This window comes from Schistocerca cancellata, chromosome 8 (genome assembly GCF_023864275.1).
Source record: "Schistocerca cancellata isolate TAMUIC-IGC-003103 chromosome 8, iqSchCanc2.1, whole genome shotgun sequence".
NCBI classification, from domain to species: Eukaryota; Metazoa; Arthropoda; class Insecta; order Orthoptera; family Acrididae; genus Schistocerca; species Schistocerca cancellata.
The window spans coordinates 615,847,412-615,867,111 of NC_064633.1; the positions used below are offsets into that span (position 1 = coordinate 615,847,412).

At 46.8% G+C, this 19,700-nt stretch overlaps 1 protein-coding gene across 4 annotated transcripts in view; it reads left to right on the forward strand.

The window, feature by feature from the left end:
- The window catches only part of LOC126095306 (transducin-like enhancer protein 4), a 468,367-nt gene that overhangs the window by 333,687 nt on the left and 114,980 nt on the right, over window positions 1-19,700 (forward strand). For all 4 annotated transcript variants that reach the window (XM_049910100.1, XM_049910101.1, XM_049910102.1 and 1 more), the window contains one exon: window positions 337-386. In XM_049910100.1, coding sequence (XP_049766057.1) covers window positions 337-386 — 50 coding nt within the window. The remainder of the gene's footprint in view (window positions 1-336; window positions 387-19,700) is intronic.

The window sequence follows — 19,700 nt, forward strand, 5'->3', positions numbered from 1 at the left end:
AGGGAGTAAATGTATTGGCACGTAAGTAAAGACGCGAGATGTTCGGTTATCAACTTCATAGAACTTTATTTCACGATTCTCCAGAAAAATGCATTTCTTCACTTTGGCCGCGTTGCATCACCAGATTATGGCTTTGGGCACTGTAGGGGGGGGGGGGGAGGGGAAATACGGAGAGAATCGTAGCAGTCTTGTTCACTGGTCAACATAGAAGGGGGACTTGCAAGTGCAAAGCAGGCAGATCTGAGTTTTATGGCCAGGAATCCCACACTGCTTGTTGCTGTTGCTTCGCTGCACGAGCACGCCCCGTGCTGAGCCGGCTGTGCCTCTGTGTTGCAGGAGCGGTGCGAGCGCCCTCGGCCGGCCTCAACTCAGCGGAGGAGCGCCACGTGAGTACCTGAGCAGCGTCCAGGCGGAGCCAGGCTCGTCCTCTGTACACACCTGTAACTGAGTTCTTACAAATAAACAAACTATCACAAGTGAAACAAGTGTCGGCTGAGTATTCTGAGAAGAGTGTAGCGAGGAACTTCCCCTCCGGAGGTCCGATTATCTACCTGCCCACTTTCATTATATCCTGAACCACACGAGGTAAATCCCTGGCCGGTCTGTGTGGCCGTGCGGTTCTAGGCGCTTCAGTCTGGAACCGAGCGACCGCTACGGTCGCAGGTTCGAATCCTGCCTCGGGCATGGATGTGTGTCGAGTCCTTAGGTTAGTTAGGTTTAAGTAGTTCTAAGTTCTAGCGGACTGATGACCTCAGACGTTGAGTCCCATAGTGCTCAGGGCCATTTGAACCATTTTGTAACAAGAGTGTTAGTGAAAACCGATTGTGATGACAAAAACAAACACATTGTTTGCAAGGAGACTTTTTTAATTGGAAGCAGTCCCTTTCGAATGTGACCCTAGGAACCCAGAACGGATCAGACGTTCGGTTACAAGGAGAAGTGGCTGTTGTTTGCTACAAGCATTCAGACATTGCACACGGAAGTGAGGTTGCACCGAATCCACGACCCCTGAGGGCTAAGCGTCGCTCGCGCGCAGGAATGACAGCTTGTTATTAACAGACACAGGTAGAAATCTAGCTGTGACCGTCAACATTCTAGTTAGTAATCGCATGTGTTCATTACGGATTAGCTTTTAATCCATTTCTTTTGACGTTTTGCGGGTGCTGGTTGTGGGGTAAGTATTGCGCCGGTTTACTTGGCAAGTGAGAAAGGAGCCTCGTCGTGATTATCGACTGCACGCTCTGGTCAACAATCGTTAGGTTAATCAGCATGCGAAGACATCGGTCGGTGACTCATACAGCCGTACCTTTTTTTCGAAATTAGAACAAATTATCGTGATGCCACAGTTTATCTACGGGGCCAGACATTAGTATGAGCTGCTTTTCTGAATTAACTCCATTAAATTACGTATCCAGTTACTGGTTGCATCTGCGTTCGTAGCTATGCAGCCAACTAAGTTAAGCAGTAAGAAATACGACAGTGTGAATACGTTTCACTAACGTTTGGAAATACGAGGGCACGCTGAAGAGAAATGCTTCGGAATTTTTTATTCTGTTTTCAATATCGGTTGAGGCAATACACGTCGGACACGTTACTCGGTCGACTTCCCGCTTTGCTGACGCGAGTTGTACCCCTCTGTTGCTAGGGGGATCCGCACTGTAGTCTGTAATGGCGGTGTGTGTAATATCCATGTCGGTGCGTGAAAAACAGCGCGCTGTAACTGCTTTTCGAAGTCTAAGACTTGGCTCACAAATGGAACACCCTCTCCTTGACGATGGCAGTGACAGATCGCACACGAGCGCTGCGACACCCACAGCAGTCCGACACACTGGGGTCACTGACATCGATCAGGCGCGACTTGGTCCCCATCCGTTTTTCATCTCCTTCCAAAACTTAGGGAACATCTCCGACGACTTCACGTTGATACTGATGAAGCGGTGCGAGCAGAGGTGAGGCTGTGGCCCCGCCAGCAGTGTCAGACATCCTGCAGTGAGCGTATTGACTGGCCTCTCGTTGGGAGCAATGTGTTGGTCATCAGGGCCACTATGTTGATAAATATGTCGACTTTAAAAATAAACAACTAGAATGTTTTACTTGAAAACACTTTCGAAACAATTGGGAGGCGTTACTTTTCAGCACGCCGTCGTAGTTACCCATAGTGTCTTAGCAAACAGTGAAGATTCCATTTATTACCAGCCTAAGGCGTTACGGGACGCCTGTGCGGTAGCATTGCACCCGAGATAGTTGGTCCGAATCCTGCTGGCCACCTATATTTGACTGATAAGAGGAGCAGACTTGGCTCCAGAGACCTGAATTTAATTGGAAACCACTACCCCGTGTCTCGTGGCGCGCGTGATACTTCTGCTTTTCATCCGTCTGTCGTATGTGACTGAAGACGTTAGCCACCCCCCGTCCCGCCACCCCGGTGCTATTCTACAGGAGTAGGCTGTGTATCTGCACCGGGGTTCACCCTCGCCCTTCTCCCGTCACAATACAACACAAGACTGACACCGCACTATGCACACACGCAGTAGTCACCTTCATTCAACGGATACACTTAAGATAATTATAGCGTCAAGAAGGGGGCCATTGTGACCGTCGCAAGAGAACCCCATCAGATAAGACTCTTTACGTTGCATGTCCATATATCATACTCAACAATGTTATTTGATTATGTAAATTGAAGGTGGAGGGGGAGAAAGGAAGGGGAAGGAATTGGTGTCAGTTGGATCGTGTTCATCGGCGGCGATGAGCGGAAATGCGAGCCGGACCGGAACTCGAACCCGGGATTTCCTCCTAAGTAGGCAGTTGCGTTAATCACTGCGCTATCGGCACGTAGTATTTATAAAATGCACGCTCCGTGGCCGATCCACTCTCCCACCTAGTGCAGTCCCCATGGTCGCTTATTTTGGAGTCCCTCTGGTAGCCGAACGATATTTTGCATCCGCATTGAAGGTTGTGGATTCATTGCCTATCGAGGTGAAAGAGTTACACGAATCCTTGATGTGTGGTAAGCAGGAGATCGTGGTTCGAGTCCCGGTCGGGCATACATTTCTACTCGTCGCCGCCGATTCCGCGTCAAGTCCCAATGCAAATGACATTATCAGTTCCTTCCGTTTCCTTTCCTTTCTTCCCCTTCGACATTGAGTCTATATAACATGTACCACAGTTACGGATTTCGTGTGACGTCTGTTCTTCCGACGTCTCCGAAAGAACAGAATCACTCATTCATAGAATGTTGTTTCAATTTTTCTTTCTGTCCATATATTAGTATCTTCCTCACATAGTAAATCTCTCTCTCTCTCTCTCTCTCTCTCTCTCTCTCTCTCTCTCTCTCACACACACACACACACACACACACACACACACACACGGAAGCGTTTACTGTCGAATGTCAATACAAACGGTGTGCGTTTATGCACACACATCCTCGCATTTTGGTGCTTTCACCTAGCGGTCTGTGCTCTATGAAAAAAATGCACGAGCTCGCGGCATTAGACCGTATGGCTAGGAGCAGTTATGTTAATCGACGATGAAAGCATCTGCGGCAGCTGTGGATCAGGACACATGCACTATAATTACGCCTCTCGCGACGTGTGGGAAGAAGTGCATTCGCAGGGCAGGCGCCGCGTGCGCCGGGCGTCGATCCGGGCACCCCTGGCTGCGGGGGTGGGGGGGGGGGGAGGGGGGGAGGTGCGCCGGCGCGTGTGTAATGTCCGTTGTAATCCCGGCGGACAAGGAAGGGTCGCCGGCTGCGGCGCCGCGCCTGGTTGGCCAACCACCTGTAGGAATTAATTGCCTCCAGTAATTAACTGCCGGCTGGAGCCTCCAGGCACCGCAAGAAACCGCGCCCCCCTGCTCCGCTCCAGCTCCAGCCTCAGCCGCGGCCAATAAATTGCTTTTCCGGCGGCTGCCGCCACGGAGTTCGCGCCTCTTCCTGCCGCTGCTCTCTCTCTCTCTCTCTCTCTCTCTCTCTCTCTCTGAGGTGAGACGTCTCCACGATCAAGTACTTGTCCTGATAATTGTGTCTCGGCGAGAACATTGCGCCGCAGGAACCGTGCACACGGTGCTCAGCTATCATCGTTTCTTTCTGTTCTGCTTACAAAAACGAGTTGTAAAGATGCCTCTATCGCATCTGGCTCCCTCCCAGCATTCCTGATTTGCGTACCCCGTTCTTTCCTGGTACGTGGTTATCACTAGAGACCAGATTTTTGTGCACTATCAAATAGTAAAACGTGCATGCATTTATGCAATTGCGTATCATAAACACCAACTATGAGGCGTCAAAACGATACAAATATGGTAGTAAAAGTCAGTTCATAATTAGTTTCATTTTCTTCTAAAACTGTACACAACCACGAATGTCGCCAATGTCCTGGTTTAGATATGAGGCTTCTCCGTAGTGTAGCCATGTGACAGTGTTGTTGCTGATCCGTCCGTTAAATGGGGTCCTTAAGATCGGCGGCCCCTTTGGTGCTATTCGCGAGGAGTGCGTTGTGTGCCGACACCGGATATCATCCTGTCGCTTTCATCATCATCATCATCATCATCATCATCGAACGCAAACATTACACATTACCCCCCACCCCCCCCCCCCCCAATTCGCCCCACACACACTCTACATAGTACATGTAGTATTACAAACATGGTAATGCAGGATGGTGTAAATACATAAATAAAAAAATAAAACCACCGATGTCTGCAGATTTTCCGTCTAGCGAAAATACCTTTTTGTACTTCGAAAATGATATTTCTACGTCGCAAGGGGATGACAGATGCATGCTAAAGTGAAGAAATATGTCAGTACTATGAAGTTGAAAGTCTTTCACATTTTCGCCACAAAATATTTTTTTTGTCAATTTCATAACTTTCACTTTCATCATCTTACTTGCTACAACTCCCAGTTCTCCATAGGAGCCCGCATCTCGTGGTCGTGCGGTAGCGTTCTCGCTTCCCACGCCCGGGTTCCCGGGTTCGATTCCCGGCGGGGTCAGGGATTTTCTCTGCCTCGTGATGGCTGGGTGTTGTGTGCTGTCTTTAGGTTAGTTAGGTTTAAGTAGTTCTAAGTTCTAGGGGACTGATGACCATAGATGTTAAGTCCCATAGTGCTCAGAGCCATTTTTCTCCATAGGATGATTTCTAATATTTTTCAACAACCTCTTCAGTAATTGTCAGATATTTCACGAGTTAACCTGTGGATTCTAACATCGTTATTGCCGCAGGCAAATGCGCGAAATTTCTTTCGATGTAAAATCAGGCCTTTCTTCAAATCTGTGTTCTCGAGTAGCACTTTCATAAGCTGCATTAATGGCTTACAAAGTGTCTACGACCCGAAACCAGCAAAAGCAATTAGCGGACATTCACTTAACTCTTTTCGTATTAATTTCTGGGAATTTACAATCTGTTACCGGTTTAAGTTAATTAAAATCATCACATTAAAAGATGCAAGCATTTATTCTGGTACACCATCTGGTTAAAATAGGTTGTGGCGGCAAAGCTAAATCTGGGAGTATATTTCTAAGTTCCGCAACACTTGTAGGCACTTTCAGGAATACCTACAATAGCAGAAAAAATTCAGCATACTGTGCGTAGTTTAGTTAATGTTGTCAGAGTTATCGAACTGTTAGATTTTCTGCATCTATTTACCTGATTGGCGGATGTCACCGTATTCATATTGCCATATTTTAGGCTTACTATTGTACCAGCTACACGATGTAAGTCATGGGCTACGCATGAAACGTGATAGCCGGCTGCGGTGGCCGAGCGGTTCTAGACGTTAGAGTCTGTAAGCGCGCCACCACTACGGTCGCAGGTTCGAATCCTGCCTCGGGTGTGGATGTGTGTAATGTCCTTAGGTTAGTTAGGTTTAAGTAGTTCTAAGTTCTAGGGGACTGATGACCTCAGGTGTTAAGTCCCATAGTGCTCAGAGCCATTTGAACCATTTGAAACGTGATACATGCTAGAATAAAATATTTTACTTTAATTCCCGCCCTTCATCATATACGGGGCAGCGTGGCTTAAAAATATGAACCCTTTTTATTTAAATTTATTCGGATGAAAGCTATTATTGAGTTCCAATGAGATCAAGCGAGCCCATCCGGGGCGTTTGAGCTCACTGTGAAATGTATAGACTGTAGCAAAACTCGCAAATTTGCGCACGTTGTGCACTTTTTCCGTATTCATATGAAAAAATCAATAAAATTTACGATCGTGCAAGTCATTGAAATACACGCACAGAGGCAAGAAAAGTATTAATGTCAAAATTCACGCATTTCACTGTAGATGGCAAAAAATGAAAACATGTATGCAGCATGCATTTACATGGAAATCTGGGCCCTCTTTATTATAGTCTGTATGTTTTAGTTTTCCCTGTCAATGATAATTTGGAGACACAGGAAGCTTTAGTTGTGGGATTTAAAAATCTTCCTTCTAGAATACGAAAAATACACTTTTTTGTATTGGTTTCTCCGAACGTATGTGGCCATAACATCTCCTGTCTCTCTTTGTTTATGAAAATAAATGGCACATCTGGAGTTTTTTCAGCACACTATTTCTGTCTTAACGACTTTTTTCTTGCACTAATACTACACGTCAACGTGTCTGATTTGATTTGTTGTGTGCTTTCGGAGTCTGTAAAGTTTCTCAGCCGACAGTGCAAGGTAGGAATAAAATGTTCACTTCGTATTTGTTTTTCCAGAGAAATAATCTTTACACAGCATGTGAAAGAAGTAGCGATGTCCGTATTTAATATGTCTTCCACTGGTGTATTGCAGTTTTCTATTCCTTTTTTCGAGAAAAATTGTTTCCAAAAGCATACCAATGGACGCGATCATAAGAAAAGTGCATTGAGAGCAACAAGGCTTCTTCACTGATGCACTGGCAAAGCCTTCGACAAAGTAATAATTCCATCGATACCGTGCTTGCAATTGGCTACCTCCCCCCCCCCCCACACTCTTCTCTCTTCTCCCAAGCTGGTTTCTCGAGGCGGCTAATCTAAGAAAGGCTTTGACTCAGAGCAAACTGGAACCGGTACACACTAAAATTCAGACTACTAGGCTAGTTCGACCTGTGAGTACTTACGTCGAAACAACTACTACAAGACGAAACACGTATTCTGGCGACGAGGGAAAGATATTCCAAGCAAGTGAGGGGGATTAAAGAGTCGTCGTCCCAGAAGATCCGAGGGTGATTCAGCAATGCGTGAGCCCTGCTGGCAGGGGCGTTAAGCGGCCGCGACTGGGGGAAGAGGCGAGACTCTGCAGCTGCCCCCGGCGACCTTATCAATCAGCCGAGCTGCCTCCAGCTCACCCTCCGCCATCTGCAGGGGCGGCCACCAAAAAGACGAGCTGCTCTCTCTCTCTCCTGGCGCCCCCAAATTGCTTTAATATGCAGCCGAGGGCCCGTTTTTATGCGCCCCCTCTCTGCACATTAAACACGAACAGAGATATTATCGCTTTTTGTTATCGCGATCAAACCCGCATTATAACACTGTATTACCGTTATAGTCGGGCACTCAGATTTCCATCAGCGCTAATTCTACACGCTCCCCGGCCGCTCTTTTTGTAGCGACTAACCTCTCCTCTTTCGTATTATGCGCCGCGCCGTGTAGTCCTTAATACTTGATGACATCGAAATTGCCGCCCTGGCGAAACCTTTTATTTTGTGTGGAAGCCGAGTTCTTCCCGTCTCCTGTTTACTTTCCTTCCTTCATCCCCGCTCGTGCTTTCAGGTTCGTGGGGAAGCCGTGATCCATAATAAATGTTGCTCCTTCAGTTGAGATATTCTGCCCGTAGCATTTTTCCCAAGTTCGGGTATAAAAAAGATTCGGGACCCCACTTTCCATTATTTGATTGAGCGCGCTGGGTGTCGTCAGACAGATGAAATTCTAGACTTATGTCAACCTTGCAAAGTCTGTTGATTAATGATTAAATCGACAGCCGTAGATCGATGTGAAATAAGAAATATATTTTCCATCGCCCTACGAATTAAGTGTAAAACTAGCAGTGTATAGCGTTTTGTTAGAAATACACAATGTAAGAAAAGAGTTGGAGAGCCTCCTTCTTCGACGCTATTTCGCCATAAAAAGTTATTATTTTACAAGATAAAGTACCAGTTTAAGGGTTAACCGTATTAGTGAAGTACCTTTGTATGTCTTCGGTAACCGGGTGGCTTATAAAAATTAGTACAAGGTGTCATTAAATTTATTACGGATCGGGACTCTCCGAAGACACACGCAGTAATCCAGAATATCATCACAATTTTGTGACTACTACTGTGTGCTGAATATAAAATTACTGACTGATGGCGGTACAGGTTGTCGTACTCGTTTGGTCGCTCTTTAATACGTAACTGGCATACGTGCGAAATTGCGGCAGGCCCAGTTAGACTGTAGTGAGTACATCCTATGTTTAATTCTTTTCTATATGCTTCGCTAAGTCTAGGTGCTACGTTCAGTTTATTTTAAAAAGAAATGCCCGTGGCTATCAACAGATATGGCACCAGGTGGGTGAGTGTTTGATCGAAACAAGACTAATACTATTTTTTGCAAATTCTAATCTTGCTTTGGTTATAACCTCTAGTATGTGCAGTTTGGTAAGTAATGCGCTGTACGGCCGTCTCCTCGCCACGCTAACAGAAACTCAGACGACGATGTGAACGTAACCACGATTTGACTAATTGTAATCAAAACGCCTCTCACTAAACAGCTAAGAATCCGTTAACTTATAAGGCGGATGGAAACTGAATTACGAAGAACTGTGGCATATGGAAGAGAGCCAAGCGGGTGGCGATATTTCACTTAACCCTGTTCAGTCTGTCGAAATCTCTACACACCTCGTTAGTGGGACAAGAGTAATGGCCCGTCCCACTGCAGGCTAACCTAGAACTGTGTTCAACAAGTAATGCAACACATTTTTTTTCTGAAAGCAGGTTCGTTTTATTCAGGATTCCAATAAACCATATTATTCCCCACTCTTTAGGCTACAACACCCTATTTTTCAACATAATCTCAGTTCAATGCGACGACCTTACGCGACTTTATTGGGAGGGCGTGTATGCGCGCATTGTACCATTCCCCTGGTCGACGTTAAAGACAGCATCTTGCTGCATCAATAATGTTCCCATCAGCCATGCACTGCTTTGTGCGCAGTGCTCCCTTCATTGGCTCAAACAGATGGAAGTCGAAAGGTGCGAGATCTGGGCAGGAAGAACAGTACAGTGAAGTTTTGTGAGCTTCTCTCGAACTCGGGTGAGGCGTTGCAGCGTCGTGCAGAGAAAGTTCGTTTGCAGGTTTTGTGACAACGAGCGCGCTGAATCCTTGTTGCGATGAGGGCAGACCCACCGTGCTTCTGTACGCTGCCTGGTCTCAGTAGCGCCTCTGAATGTCTACGAGGGGTTGATTTTCCGCCAAAATAAACTCAATGAGAGCGCTCCGCTCGGAATACACCTCCGCTCCAGACATTTTGAAGTCTGCATATAGCGCTACCGCCTATCGGAACTTCGTGAAACTATAGGGACTGAGGCGGGAATATTTCACTGTGTACCTAAAGAAATTCTACTTTTTGCATGCGAAATTGGCTGAGAAAAAGTGTCGCATTACTCATAGAATGCCCTCCGTACTACAACCGTTTGACATTCGAAGAAACGTAGTTTGCGACTGTTTCAGGTTGTAATCTTACAGACCACCGATAGCTGTCTGAAATGTAAGCGTAAATTGCGAGCAAATACTGCGCGGAAACTGTAACTGTAACACGTTATGGTAGATTTTTCGATGCAGGAATGAACTCACTGCTCTTGTTCCGTAGCGAAACTAGCAATTCTCGCCGAAATGTTCACAATAATTGATTTCACATGCGTGAAACTTTGATCCTAATAAATTCTGCGCAAGCCTTCTACTGTGGCCAACAGCCAGAGCCACGAACTCTCCAGCTTCAAAGACGCTGAGCTGTTGTGCGCCAGTGTGCCACGCCCCTACAGAAGTGGTCCGACAGTAAGGCACTGGAGCGCATTCGGTTGCTCAAATCCCTGTTGAGATTTCCCGCGACTTCCCTAAATCAGTTAAGGTAAATTCCGGAATGGTAAAGGTTTCGTCATTCTTCCCCAGTCAAAGCATGTGGTCCGTCACTAATGACATTCTCGCAGGTGGGACGATGAACTCCACACTGCCTTTTCCCACCGCTCCTTCCAATGCACCGCGGCCGGAATGGTCCTCACTTGTTCATTTCGGAAGCCGAAAGAGCTGCGCAGTTTTTTTAAACCCCGGCGCGCATTTCGTCCTGGCATTTGCAGCTCTCTGTTTGGAAACAGCGTCGCCAAGTGAATTTTTACGAAAGCATTTTATCCTGGACTGCATAATGTATCAAGCAATCGAATTACGAATCGTTTACGTGCCGTATTCAGTGCTGCGCTTTTAAAGCAATAATTGAAGCCAACAGGTAGCTCCCCACTTTCCACAGCACGTGTACAGACACAGTGTGGGCGGAGACACCTCGGCACACAGTAGGTGCACAACCGCACACCTGAGCAGCTGTCCTCGTGCAACTAATGGAAGCGCAGTACACGTCCAAGTAATAACGCTGCACTCGGTTCTGATTTAAAACAGATGCTCGATCAGCTCGCAGACTCTTCCCGTTATGAAGTCTTCTTTTGCCAAACCTACCAAGGTGGTCAAAAATATGGAAAAACCCCAATCGCAACACATTAACAAGCTAATGCGGTGTAGGGAAATCGCTGGCATTCAAAAAAACCTCCAGTCGTTTCAGAATGGATAAGTTCAATTACTCCATGGTTTTCAAGAGAATCTTGTAGCAGTCTTCTTGCAAAAGCGGTAAGTTCAGGTAACGATGGCAGTCAAAATCCATTACGCATCCTTCTCTCCAAAGTAGACCACGGGCTCAGGAACACGAAGTGTATCAAAAAGGACTTTACAACTTCCAAAATACGTATAAATTAATTTGTACTATCTACAGAGTGATTGTAGTGTCAGTTTGTAGTGAAATACGTAAAGTTGTCTCTCGCGTAGTTCGCTAGTGCCGAATCGCACTACGGTGCGCTAGCGGCAGTTACTTTAAAGACGGCTGCCTTCACTGGAGCTGAGCATGCTAGCCGTGTAGTTTGGTTCGAAGAATCGAAGTCGGCGACAACAGTTCAGCGTAATTTGCGTACGAAGTACGCTAAAGATCCTCCTAGTGCCGTAAATGTTTTGTAGAAACAGGGTGCTTGGTAAGACACGGGAAACCGTCGGGGCGTCCAAGCACATGTGACGATTTCGGTGAGTGAGGGAGACAACGTTTTGTTAACAGCCCTACTATATCGACCCGGCGAGCATTTCGCGAACTGCAGATCGCACGTACGACTGTTTGGCGTGTGTTAAGAAACAGTTTGCATTTGAACAGCACCGCCGTACTAGGCAAGGTCCTAGTGGAGGTGGTTTGCCGTTGCCTTCCTCCGACCGTAATAATGAATGATGATGATGATGATGATGACGACGACACAGCACCACCCAATCATCTCGAGGCAGGTGAAAATCCCGGACCCCGCCGGGAATCGAATCCGGGACCCGTGCTCGGGAAGCGAGAACGCTACCGCGAGACCACGAGCTGGATCTTTAGTTTAGGGTTTTTTTAAAAAACTTGTTTTGCCCTACAAAATAACACTAAACCCAGCTCCACATCTTCTTTCAATAAATTTGTATGAACTTTTAAAGTTGTCAAGTCCATTTTGAAACACCCTGTATTGGGGAGACCCGACAATTCATCCTCGGAAAACCAGTCGTGGTCGAGGCGAACTGTGTGAACGGAGGAACACAGCATCGCTATCGGGGAAATGGACGTGATCAGCCGAAATGGTTGTGTAGTCCTTCGCAGTAATGCGACCTTGCAGACTGAAAGTGCCCACGGAATACAACATTATGAATGCCCAAATCATCATCGAACTCCCGTAGTGTTTGTCGTGGGACGGTTAGAAGTTGGAAACAGTGCGAAACAAGACTCACCTGGCGAAATGGCATTCTTGCTTTGCTCTACGGTGTTACGGCTCCACCTTCAGTGTTTCTGTTTCGACCTCGGCTGACACGTGCGACGTATTGAAGACGCTGGACGGACGCCTTCTGTGGTCAGACACAGCAGCGCAACCTGAAAGCTGGGCTAGCGTCTGCATTTATGTCGAACCATTCGTTCCTCGCGGCTTTTCCACGTTTTTCTCCAATCCCTGCAAGTAGCTGAAGTCTGCCAGAGAAGCTGGGGTCTTTACAAATATATCCTGCATTCGGAGAAAAACTTTACTACTGCGACTGAAACCTCATTTTTACATCGGTGTTCTAACTGGAAATGGTCCTCGTGCTACCGTTGTACGTCAGGCTTTACCACTCTACCACCTGTGTTATAAACACTTCACGCTAACGCCTCAGTGAATCGCATTTAGTGAAATCAGTCTTTTCCATCCGGTACAACGCACCACGTTTTTAGCACTGTTTTTTTTTATTAGTTCGCTAATGAGCTCTTGCGCAGTGTATTACATTTTCAGCAGAGCCGTAGAGTCCTCCCGATGCTCGAATTTCGACGAATTTATATTTTTTCCCCGGGACGCCTTTTTATTTTTTTTATCACCTGCTATTACCCTCTCGTGGAGGCGCGAGAGGACAGAGAGCGCCGTTGTGGTTCGCGAGCGTCTGTCACCAACGAGACACCGGCAGCGGCGACACTCCAGCGCGCACCAGTGATGGGACCGATCGACCGAACTGGAGAGCTGGGGGTCGGAAAAAAAAGCAGGCTGGAGCCGTGAGCCGCGGAGGGGGTCGGGCCGGCCGCTGCTCGTGTGACAAATTAGTCAGCGATGCCGATGTAAAACAGAGTTTTGAAGTGCGATCGAAGCGGCGCGGGATGGGGGGTGGCGGGCGAGGCCGTGACGGCAATCCGCGGCCCTCGTCGCATCCCTAATTGGGTTTCTGCTCCCCCGCTGCCTCGACGGCCATTGTGCGCGCCCGCGAGGGCGGAAGACGGATCGAGTCGAGGGTTGCGGATAATAATTCGGCTGCTTTGTGATGCAGACGCAGCGCCGCCTGCCGGCTAGGGCGGCCAGAGTCCTCTCAGCTCTCGGGACAGCCCGAGGCCTTCCTATCTGGCAGCCTTCCCCCGATCGAGGCTGCCGCGGAAACATCGAGCCGTTGTAGGTAATGCTTCTGCCGAAACACACGTGGCACCAGAGCTTAAACCTCCAGTTACATGTGAGAACGTGCGAGACGATGATTACGATCTCAGGCAAGCAGGACAACACAGAAATGCATTAACACACAACACCGTACACAATATAGTGCGTAACGAAGACACGTGGACAGTCGACACACAACACAATCTGTAATGCACTACACACTGAGCACCCTATGGGACAACTAAACAACTCACATCGTAATAAGCAGCAATGAGAGCGACTCCACAGGGTACACGAACAGGGACGATAGACAAAAAAAAAGCGAGAGTCAGTAAGCACATGGCACAAAACCCACATAAGAAAATACGTAAATATAACTTAAAGTAAGATTAGAGACATAAATGGACTAGAAAATAAAGCTATTAGCGCCGTATAAAATAAGAATGCGTACAGTAGAATCAGACAGTGACCGGTGATTTACTGCAGAGTGTCTCTCTAAACTTGTGCTTACATAAGTAGAATTACAATAGTTTGAAAAAATCTCATTACAACAGCATTACAAGTAATTAAAATTAGAATAACTTACCGTGTCATGTGTATGTAAAAGATATTGTATAAGCACGACCAGTCGTACCATCTAGGTGGCAGATCTCTGTAAATGACAGCAAATAAAATAAAAATATTCAGAGAAAGAAACGATGTTACTTTATAGTAGGACACTAGGAGGTAAGTACGGAAAACGGTTCTGTAATGTTCGAGTAGTGGTTTGCAGCTTGACAGTCACGTCGATTAAATACGCACGACATTGCAAAGCGATTCGGCATGCAACAAGCAGGGGAGACGAATGGTCGACTCTGGTTTGTTGGAACAATTGTAAGAAAGTGTAGCTCCTTTATAAAGGAGGCGGTCCACAGGGCATTTGGGCGACCCATTCTTGAGTGCTGTTCCCGTGTTAGGATCGCCACCAGGGAGCGATTCAGAGGTGTGCTGCTAAATTTGTTACCATTAGTTTCGGTTAACACCTGAGCTGTCGGAAATGCTCCATGATCCGAAGTAGGACTCTGGACGGAAGAGGATGTCCTCTTCCACGAATCACTATTGAGTTCCACGAACCACTATTGAGATAGTTTAGGGAACCGGCATTTGTTGCAGATTGCGCGAGGATGTTTCTGTCACTAACATACACCTCTCGTGATGACCACGAGAGGAGAAATGAGGGTTCGGACGGAAGGCTATAGACAGTCGTTTTGCATTAGATGCATTTTTGAATGGAATAGCAAGCGGAATGACTTAATGTGTTACAAGGTAACCTCCACCGTATACCATATGGCGGCTTTTGAATTATGTATGGACATGCAGAATGCAAGATTAGTGGTGAACATGTTGAATACATCACATAGTATAAGTATTTACGGCTAATACTAAGAAGCGGTATGAAATGAGAAGAACGTGTAAAATCAGTCTTGGGGAAGGCGAGTGAAGATTTAGATTTCGTTGGAAGGGTAAAGGGAAAATGGAGTGCGGCGCATATGTAAAGCAAATTGCACAGTAGACGCTAGTGCAACCAACTCGAAAGTATTTTTCCAGGGTTTGTAGTCATCCCTGAACATGCGTTTGACATCCACCTCCCCGTGCACAATGTCAGGTCGTGCACGTATCTCTACGTTGAGATGGTGCTCGTTGTGCTTATATCCTGGAGTAACTGGAGTGAGTATATGCACAGATACTTTAGCAAAGTACCGTGCCGAGAAGTGCTTCCACGACTGTACTCTCATCGTACAAATGCGAGGCAAATACGTGACATTCGTCTGTGCGCTGAGGCATACGTGAATGAGAGAAGTCGAAGTGGATATAACAGTACAGCAGTTACAAGATACAGAAAATATGTCATCCCGCTGCAGGGGACAACGTCTCAGACAGGAAAGACAACTGTCGATGTTCTGATCAACATGTTTTTGTATTTTTTTTTCCTGAAAGTGATTTTCACGTTTGAAAGTGCTTCGTTGAGTGGACGGAAAAAGTCGCGGAGTTTGCGGATTCTACATCAAACGGCGGTGTCATTAGAGACCGAGCACGAGTTCGGATTGAGGACGAATGGGGAGGAAAGTCGACCGTGTCGTTTCCGAACCACGGGAAACCTAGATCTGAGACGCCGGGCAGGGTTTAAAACCGCCGTCGTCCTGTGTGCGAGTATACGTTTAACTTCGCGCCAGCCAGTTTCCTAGTCTGAGAATGAAGGGCCCGCCACGCTCAGTCGCGACAATATCAAGTAGAGCCCTTTCGGTCGACAATTAATTTACTTTTGTAGTGGTATCTGTATTGGCTGATTTTGGCTTCGTGATTCATCCTTCTTCTAGAAGGAAAGTAGATTGTTCGTTTCCAAACAATTCTCTCTCTCACTCACTCACTCACACACACAACCCCCCCCCCCCCCCCCCCACACACACACGCACTCTCTCTCTCTCTCTCTCTCTCTCTCTCCTTGGTAATTTTTAACCGTAACCCCGGTTCTGGAATTTCCTGGCAAATTAAAACTCTGTGGCGGTGCGGGCAAAATACTCTTCGCGAAAGAGTTGCCCGTGCCCGACAGTGAAAGCTGTGAGGGAGAGTCATAAGCTGTGCCTGGATAGCTCGGCTGATAACGAAATGTTCCTAATTGGAGTTTATGTTCCTTGCATAGTTGTAGCTAATAGTTTCAGAATAGCGCACTTTCCGCTGTTTGTTAGCTGGCCGAAGACACACAGGAGTTGGTAGTTACTTTCGTGTGACTGACCACACGCACTGAACAAAGGAACGCCACACCAGCTGCCGTCCGAGTGTGATAATGGCGTCCACTCGACGCCCGATCACTGACTGCTGACGTGCTAACCGACGTTCCTCCAAGTCCTGCGTCCTGCACAGTGGAAGCTGTGCGCCAGAAGTACTTGACGCGAGTGGGTGATTAAATAATGACTCGCGCGCGAAGGGAGTCGGCGAGACGTGTGCGAAGAAGAGCGAAGCGGCCAGAGAGGCGCGCAGTCGTTAGGAGGGGAGGGGAGCCGGCAGACAAAGGACGGGCGTCACGGCAAGTGGGCGAAACGGCGTAGCGCGGGCGAGCGAGGCTGCCCCTGGGGCGAGGCTGCCCTCGCAATTTATCACACCCCTCGCGCCCACTCCCTGGGCCCTTATCAGTTATTGTACATAATAGCGCGGGGAGAACGGCCCTCAGGACCGCGGGGAGCCGCCGTGCAAGAGCGAGGGGGAATATTAGGTTACATGGGGAGCGGCCGCCCGGGCCCCATCTGGCAGCTCCGGCAGCGGCCGATGTTTACGGTTGGTAACACTGCTGGCTCAGCCGAGCGGAAAAAAGACGAGGGCGAGGGCGAGGGCGAGGCAGGCCGCGCACAGCAGTGCAGCAGCGCAGCAGTACAGTCGGCTCCCAGCACTGTCGAGCCGAGCCGCCTTGTTTGTGCAGTGCAGGACTTGGTACACACACGCTTTCGCGCGGCCACGTTCCCCGTCTCGTTGCCTAAAATACAGCCGTACGCACAGGCCTGTCTCATAACCAATGGTTTGTTGGTTAGGGTAGGAACTCACCCAAGCATTTGCTTTTACCAAAACAGAGTCAGTACGGAATCAACATCTCGCTTTTCAATCGTGGTTCGGATTCCTTTCATTTTGACACTGCGTGACCGAGTGGACGATATATAACATACTAAATTCTTCATTTCTCTGTCCGTACTTTAAAATTATTGAAAGTATTTTAATTGCGTCTTTGCAGCAACAAGAAAACAAGACCCCCTTTCACCAAACTTTTCGATTTATTGGAACAAATCATCAGATTCCTGTAATGAAAGATATTCACAATCTCTCTCTCTCTCTCTCTCTCTCTCTCTCTCTCTCTCTCTCTCTCCCCCCCCTATTTCACCTCTTGGTCCTCATCCGTTTCCTCTAACACACTCTGCATTTCTACATTTCTACTTCTACGTGATTACTCTGCTATTCACAATAAAGTGCCCGGCAGAGGGTTCAATGAACCACCTTCAAGATCTCTCTCTACCGTTCCACACTGGAATGGCACGCGGGAAAAACGAGCACTTAAATTTTTCTGTGCAATCCCTGATTTCTCTTATTTTATCGTGATGATCATTTCTCCCTATGTAGGTGGTTCAAAAATGGCTCTGAGCACTATGGGACTTAACTTCTGAGGTCATCAGTCCCCTAGAACTTAGAACTACTTAACTAACCTAAGGACATCACACACATCCATGTCCTAGGCAGGATTCCAACCTGCGACCATAGCGGTAGCGCGGTTCCAGACTGTAGCGCCTAGAACCGCTCGGCCACACCGGCCGCCTATGTAGGTGGATGCCGACAGAATGTTTCCGCAATCGGAGGAGATAACTGGTGATTGAAAATTTCAGAGAAGATCCCGTCGCAACGAAAAACGCCTTTGTTTTAATGTTTGCCTCTCCTATTCACGTATCATTTCTGTGACACTGCCCTTCTTTGTACTTTTTCAATGTCATCCGTCAGTCCCAACTGATGCGACTCCCACACCGCACAGCAATACTCCAGAATACAGCGGACAAGCGTGGTGTAAGCAGTCTCCTTAGTAGACCTGTTGCGCCTTCTAAGTGTTCTGCCAATGAATCGCAGGCTTTGGTTTGCTCTACCCACAATATTATATATGTGATCGTACCTATTTAGATTATTTGTAATTGTAATCCCTAAGTATTTAGTTGAATTTACAGCCTTCAGATTTATGTGACTTTTCGCGCAATAGAAATTTAGCTAATTTCTTTTAGTACTCATGTGAATAACTTCACACTTTTCCTTATTCAGGGTCAATTGCCACTTTTCGCACCATACCGATATCTTATCTAAATCATTTTGCAAGTCGTTTTTATCATCTGACGACTTCACAAGACGGTAAATGACACTATCATCTGCAAACAATCTAAGACGGCTACTCAGATTGTCTACCATGTCGTTAATATAGATCAGGAACAATAGAGGTCCTATAACACTTCCTTGAGAAACGCCAGATATTACTTCTGTTTTACTCGATGACTTTCCGTCTATTACTACGAGCTGTGACCTTTCTGACAGGAAATCACGAATTCAGTCGCACAACTGAGGCGATACTTCGCAGGCACGCAGTTTCGTTAGAAGACGCTTGTGAGGAACGGTGTCGACAGCCTTCTGGAAATCTAAAAATATGGAATCAATTTGACATCCTCTGTCAATAGCACTTTGCATTTCACTACTTTGCATTTAATGTCCGCTCATTTTCACCCACCCCGGTCACGCCTCTACCAACTACCCACGGATTAGATAAACACCATTATTAAACGTTCATTCCTGTTACATATTAATTAAACATATATTAACACAGTTAAGCGACGTAACACACACATGACCACTCGCAGAGGAAGAGAATTATTTTAGATCAAAGGAAAACTATCAGTGGAGGGGGTAATATTACACAAGCACCTGCGCCATGCTAAAACTCGCAAGACACTTCAAACGCTCTCCAACGATTCTCAGATTTCCCTCTCTAGCTCACACAACCTGTCTTTTTGTTGCAAGTGAGTGGAAAAGATGGCGCCACTAGAGTTGCTCGTACCGTTTTTAAGCAGTCTGCTTATTGCTAGTATGTATAAGGCGCACAAAATAAGACTCTCAAAGCTTGAAAGCAGAGATGGGTGACGGACAGAGGCGTACAAATTCCGCTTTTAACCTGCCCATGCTTGTCTGTTAGCCAGACAGGCAAGTTGCCGCTCTTTGTCAGCCGAACGGGTAGCCTGCTTTACTTCCATCAAAGCCAAGATATGTCCAACTGAAGCACACTGAAGGAATCTTGCATGCCTGCCCGTCTTCCCACAATGCTACGTTCGTAGCAATTCGTTCTGCACGCTTTCATTGTAGTTTTATGAGTAGGGTTTTACCTGAGTATCACAAAACGAGGCTCACTGAAATATATTTATGTTATGGGTCACTGTAGGAGATACAGTGGTGGATTTTTTTTGTCCTGTTTCTCCTTTTTGGCGTATTTCGAGATTATTTATTTGGATGTGAAAGGTTTTCTCTGCAACTTCACCCTCTTTCGGCTAGCACGGCCTATGCTGAATTCGAACCATCATCAGGTGACCTGTCGTGTATTTTTTCTGTATTAGACAGGGTCATCTCCGAAAGTCGAGATCCTTTGCACCTAAGGATCTGAAGATATCTATTATCCTGCAACCTTAGTGTGTTGCAGCCAAATGTGACCCAGTTATACCAGTTTTAATTACTTTGTCCGATATGTGTAGTGCCGATTCGCTGAATTAATCCTAAGTGGCCAAAATAGTTGAGTCTAAATGCTCCAACGCATTTTAGCAAAGACGAAAAGTTCGTTTTCCATTTCACGTTAATCTGAAAAGGCATGTCTGAAGGAACCAGCTTTTCTTCCATACTAAACTTTCTTCGCACTATGTTGCATATCACCAGATTACGATTTTTAATCCACTGCGTAATGGTTTTTTCCCTATTTCAGTCAACGTTTGCCCCAAGCTTGGAAAGTCCTAAATGGC